General features: G+C 45.4%; 1 protein-coding gene across 1 annotated transcript in view; it reads right to left on the reverse strand.

Moving 5' to 3' along the window:
* LOC103805638 (D-beta-hydroxybutyrate dehydrogenase, mitochondrial-like) overlaps nt 1–3,887 on the reverse strand; it is a gene marked incomplete at its 5' end in the record, with an annotated part of 11,452 nt that extends 7,565 nt beyond the window's left edge. Inside the window, one exon of the mRNA XM_009078293.1 lies at nt 3,768–3,887. Coding sequence (XP_009076541.1) covers nt 3,768–3,887 — 120 coding nt within the window. The remainder of the gene's footprint in view (nt 1–3,767) is intronic.
* Between the last annotated feature and the right edge of the window lie 2,453 nt (nt 3,888–6,340).

Below are 6,340 nucleotides of genomic sequence, written 5' to 3' on the forward strand. Positions count from 1 at the left end.
CTTATGAACTTAACAAGAAATATTTCCACTGCTTTTTGAGAAACAAAGTCATAGGCCAGCAACTCAAAAATCCAGTATAAATGGTCTGTATTGTTCACATTGAAAAGAATTTTCACCTATCACCAATGCAACTCAGTTGCAAAGTTATCTTCCCAGCTACAATTTATCCATTATTGACAAAACATATTGATTTTGGAAGACTGACTTCAATGTGTGGTATCAATTTGAACCACTTTTCATAGTTGCAGACATCACCTCAGCTACTATTTGACTGTAAAACAAAGTGCTTCACTCTTCTGTCCAGAAATGAAGCAGTCACGTATTTTCATGGAAGCAAGTGAACATCATAACTTTTTTGTCCAGAAATGAAGCTGCCACATATTTTCATGGAAGCAAGTGAACATCATCTTATGCTCTGTGGTCTTCAGGGGCTGTAAGCAGATTCCCTGTTTAGATACCCACGTGGTACTTCCTCTTTGTTTTTTAAATTATAGATCTGGTGGCTGAGAAAACACCTGGAGCAGTTCACCTGGGAGGAGCCCAGTGTGGTACTTCCTCTTTGTTTTTTAAATGATAGATCTGGTGGCTGAGAAAACACGTGGAGCAGTTCACCTGGGAGGAGCCCAGCTCTCCTCTTAGGGATGACCTTCATCACCTTGGGACTCACCAGCAGGAGCCATGCAGCAGCACGAACGGAGAGAGGTCCTGGCAGCAATGGCCCAGCTGCTCCTGCAAACCCACTCTCCCCTTCCATGTCACTTTTTTCTGTCTGATTTTTGTCCTCTCAGAGAACCTCCCAGTTCCATCAGAGCTGAAACACATTCTGTTCCAGCCCAGCCTGCTGTCCAAGTGCTCTCCAGGGACCTTCAATGGGACTTTGCCATTTCCTACCAGATATCTCTTCCCCCCTCCATTATCTTCCACTCACAGCCCTACCTGCCCACTCCACACCTCCTGGACAGGAAGCACAGCAGTCCCCAAGCTCTCTCTACCAAGCAGAGGAACCTTGCTCCACCTTTTGGCTGCCTCCCCTCCCCCTCACTTGCTCATCTCATCAGAGGATCCTAACGCAGTGGTGCTGAGGGACAGGCAGATCACACAGGCACTTGTTAGGAGTGAGCCCTCCTCTCACAGACAGAGCCATGGCTTTTTCCCAGGGAAGCTCATGGGACTCAGGATTAGGTCCTGGCAAGCACTTGGGCACCCACAGTGAGATGTCAGGGGGAATCAGGAAGCCACACACACAATGCTGAATCCAGCCAGCGTGTTCCATCTGCGCCAGTTCCTCCCCACCCTGCTGCTGCCCATCCACCCTCTCCCTTCCTGCGCTTCCTGAGCGGAACACCTCGTGCTTGTCATTACTGGATTTCACGTAATTGATTTCAGAGTCCAGCTGATCTGTCAGGGTCATTTTGAACCCTTTCCCCAAAGGGTCTATAATCATCCCTCCCTGGTGCTGTGCTTGTTTTTTTCCAAGTGAAAACTCTCTTCCAGAGGGCATTTCCAAGAAAACAGTCCTGGGACTGAACAACAGTCACTTAGAGCATAAATTTGCTCATGAGACCATCATGAGGGACTGTAACAAAACCCTTTATTTGGGATACATTTAATCCATCCCCTTTAACCACTCTGCTGCTTCGCCAAAATGAGATTAGACTGACACGGCACAGCCTGTTCCCAGTAAACTTATACAGTGTGCCCCACGCTATGATCCAGTCATTCGTAAAATTGACAGAGCAGTGTGTGGCAATTTCATCTAGTGCTCTGAAGGTGAGCTGCCTGGTTGGCAATTCCAGAGATCTATGTCCTTTGGGAAAGTAGCACAATATCTGCTCTCTTCCAGCATTCTGGAAACCCTCTGGTCTCCAGGTGTTCTTGAAAATATCACCCACGAGGCTCATCCTTTGAATGCCCTTCAGTACATTTCATCAGGTCTGGTGCACTTGAACACAACCCATTTATGTAAACATTCCCGGTTCTTTAGCTTTTCTTGCCTGCAGACCTCATGGAAACTGCTGGCAGTAAGCATCTGAAAACAATTTATCCTCAAAGAAAGTAAGATAATTATTATTTCAACTTTTGCTGTTCTTTCTACTTTTCAGGTTATTTTATAATCTGTTTCTGTGTGGTTTTCCATCTTAATCCTAATATATTAACAGAAACTATCTCTGTGGACTTACCTGCCCTTGCTAAATGAAATCCCTTTTGCATTTGATACTCTCCAGTTCTATCCCAGCCTGCCCGCTGGTATTCTTGTTATTCCTGTAACTTTCTATTTGCTTGTCTGATCATTAAGAAGCTCCTGATATACCTGACAGTCTTTTATCTTGTATTTAGTGCAAGAGCTTTCTGTGGTGGTCCATCGATCAGGGATCTGTTAATTTCCTGTATAAAAACACTTAAGTAAGTGATGATGGACTAACTATGTGTGAACTATGGGCCTGACACCTGCTTTATGACAACTGCCCCCACAGCTGCTCTGACCCTGCAGGGGACCTACAGCAGCTCACAATCGATAAAACAAGCAAGCAGGGCTCACTTCAGGAGCATTTAGTTTCTTTACGTGGCTTCCAGTGAAGCCTGGCCCTCTCTGCTCCATACTGGCACGCTGCCTTTGGAACAGCCCCCTCAGCCCACCCTATCTCCCTCTCCTTTCTGTTCCCTACATCTGTTGCTCTGCAAAGAGAGTGCCTGACTGGCTATCACCACAGAGACAGGCATCCCAAAGCAGCATATGACATGATTCCTGAAGAAATTACAGAGCCTCCATATGGAAATTTCCAAACAGTGGCAATTTTCCAACAGGACTCTAGCGCTCTCAAGTTACACAATATGTCAGCTGACTCTCCTGAGACAACTTTCTCTTCTGGTGTGGCTGAAGAACGTCACCTCTGCCACCATCACACAGGCAACACGGGCCACCTTTGTTTGTTCTCACCCTCCACACCACTTGAGAATTTGTGGTCACCACTCCCTGAGCACCTGTGACAAAATGGCCATATTCAAACTTGATTTTGAACAATTCAGGTCAGAAATGACACGAGTTTTGACAATCAAAAGGCAAAAAAGCATAGTAAGGGTAAAATCCCAGCTGAGATGGAAGTGGAGCTGTCCCAGTTTATAGAGGATTACACAAGAGCAAGAGCAGGGATTGGGATAATGAGTCTGCAACCCCTTCTGTTTCAGTGTGTGAAGTGATCTCTAAAAAGTTATAATATCTGCCAAACACAGGTGACAGAGGGTCAGACCGATAGATGTCAGAAAGTTACAGTACATTTGTTTATTCAGCTATCCAGAAACTGAATAGCTTAGAAGGTATTTTGGAAACTAAGATGGGAGAGGCAGCTTGGAGAACAGTCTGAGAAGAGTGTCCACAAAGGAAAGTGACAGTGTGAAAGACTGCAACAGACATGCCAGGGAAGGCAGAAAGCCACAGTGCCATAGCAATCTTGGCCTATCAGATTTATTGATTGTTTCGTGGTATTGCTGAGAGGCTTCCAGCAGTGAACTGTGCCCTACTGTGCAAGCTACTGTACAAGCTACTGTACACACTGTTGACAGACATTCCCTGCCCTAAAGAGCTCAGAATTACCAGAATGACAAGATGCAACAGGCAGATGAAGCAATGGAAGATGTAACAATCCCTGCCCACTGCACCTCTCTCAGGTCTTGAACCAGGGTAAACAGAGGAAGCAGATGAAGGTGCTTTCCCTTAAGAAACATTTTTCTCTAATCAGAGAAGAATTTTGATCAATATCACTACTCACCATAAGCAAGCATCCAGCAAAAACAGTAAATCCTTTCGCGTGAAGGCATTTTGCCAAGGCATGTCCAAAACCTTTGTCACAGCCTGTTATTAGCACTGCCTTCCCTTCAGCCTGTGTGGGGAAAGACAGTCACACAGTATGATCAGACATTGCAATGCTGCAGGCACCACCAGCAACCTGCCCCATAGCACAGGACCTGCCTGCAGCTCTGCAGCCAGGGCCAGCCAATCTTCAGGAGGTACAACTCCAGCTCCAAGTCACAGAGGCACCTGTCTGCACACTAACCTGACCATGGTTTAAACTCAGTCATTTCAGTGAAGCTTCTGCTGGGTCAACCAGTGTAAAGGAGGTGACAAGATCACTGTACAGAAACACAATCAGCTCCCTGTGAAATCCTAAATTTATTCAGTTGCTGGTCTGTAACAATTTGTGTTGCTTTGATACCCAAGCTAGAACAGTAACTCTTTCAAGTATAGGTGGCCACAGCAGAACAGAAACATTTCAAATAAGTTAATGATCTACCAGCTCATACACATTATAAGAAAAAGCAGCATAGAAAACATCCAAATGGCAGGATGTCACTGCCTTGAACTGTACAGCAGCTCTTTTAGCTGCTGAGTGACTACTGTCTGCTCCCCACCTACTCCCACTCCATGTGGCACTTTCCATGCAGTATTTTAACAGGCAGGAATGTGACTACAGGTTAGTTTCCTTCTGAAACTCTGCAGTCTTAAGAGAAACAATTTGTCAAATCCTACAGTTTTCTCCTACGTTATTATTATCTTTTGAATGACAGATAAATTGAGAGAGAAAATTTGATACTCCATCTGGTATGACACAAGAGGCTTGCAATAGAGCTGAATGCAGAATCCCAAATCCTGAAGTAAAGCCTGTAGCAAAACATTGCCCATTCACCCTCTGTCTTTGCTTGAAAGTCATCTCCTCCCCACAGCTGTGAAGCAATGAACTCCCAACACTTAACCCAACTAGCAGGCTGCCAGCTGCTGAGCTGCACAATGCTCCAAACTGAAGCCAGTCCCTTGAGGCAATCAGGTGATATAGCAATAAAGATCTAGAGGGTGCAATAAGGAAGTGAGCTCAATTCCATCTCTGTGGAGATATCTGGAACTAATATTCCCTATTACTGTATTCACAATAACTAGAATATGAACACTTGTACTTTATACTATGTATGTATTGCACTAGCTTGTCCAGCCATGTTTTCATGCAGAAATAGGTCAATCACCAGTGCTCTGTCATCTCTTGCTTTGCTGACACACAGGGTAGTGAAGTGGCAATCAGGGATAATTGCAGAGTGATAGTGATCAGAGCATTACTGCACAAACTCAGGGTGAGCCAAAGCAATAAGCAAATAAGCCACACCCTTTCCTATAATTCATGTTGAAGTTATTGCTTCCAAAGGGGAGTCATGATCTGAAGCTGAAACTAGAACTGATCAAAAGTCTATCCTGCATTTATCAAACACCCACATTAACACTGATTCCTACAGCTTTATCTGCTATGACCCCAATTGCTGGTGATCAAACACGTGATTACAGCAGCACAGCTCAGAACAGGCCAAGGCCCAACAGCAGCACTGAGCCTGCAAAAACCCACAGGATGTGCTAGAACACCTACCTGTACCTGCACCTGTTTGTGCCATGCCTGATGGACAGAGAGCTCCCAGGGATGACAGCAGGGAGTGACCCCACTCCCAGCCAAAAACATCCATCCCAAAACCACTTCAAACACAAAAAAAAAGCCCAATCATCCTTATCTTTGGAAAGTCCCAAGATAAGGCCTAATGGGGCTGTTCCTGGGGTTCAATTAGGTCAGTCTGCACCTTACAGTTTGACTCAGGGCTGGACAGGCAGAGAGAACCAGCTCTCAGCACAGTGACCCTAATGAGCATTCTGAGGAACTCCAGGTGTCTCACTCACTCAGTAAACACTGCTCAGGGCACAGCACTCCTGCTGACAGGGCACCTGGAACCTGCTAGGAGCACAGAGTTACTTCTTGTGCCAGAGCTGCTGCTGTGGCATGTTGGCAGAGCAATAGTCTGTATGCTGACTGAAATACACATTCCTCAGAGTTCAGACAGCCCCAGCAGGGCAGCCTGGTTAACCTGCAGCCAGTGCAGGTGCACACACCTCACTTGCTTTTCCTACTGTGATATGACCATCTTTATTAAACAGTGGAATGTATTTTACTAATGCAGGTGATCTATCAAATGTAGATACATTTATTGCAGAAGAGGCTGAAGAAATCGAAGCTACACGGTCTAGACAATGTGTGAACTCACCACGCTTACCTAGACTTTATCTTCTATTGTGCCACTATTTTGATCCTGGTCCCTTTTATGCTCTCCCCTGCCCATCTGCTTGTTATCAAAGATTGATTTGAAGATGAGTGCAGCTACACAGTAAACTTTGCTTGTTCCCTTTTTCCAGGATTGGAAAGTGAAGGTTTTCAACCCCAGGAAAAAGAGCTGAAAGTGTTCACTAAAGCAAAGGTGTTTTCTCAGGTGAGATGGGGAAGGTCAGAGGAGCAGAGTGGATGGCAGAGTGTGGCTG

The sequence above is a fragment of the Acanthisitta chloris genome, unplaced genomic scaffold, assembly GCF_000695815.1.
Source record: "Acanthisitta chloris isolate BGI_N310 unplaced genomic scaffold, ASM69581v1 scaffold6437, whole genome shotgun sequence".
Lineage (NCBI taxonomy): Eukaryota > Metazoa > Chordata > Aves > Passeriformes > Acanthisittidae > Acanthisitta > Acanthisitta chloris.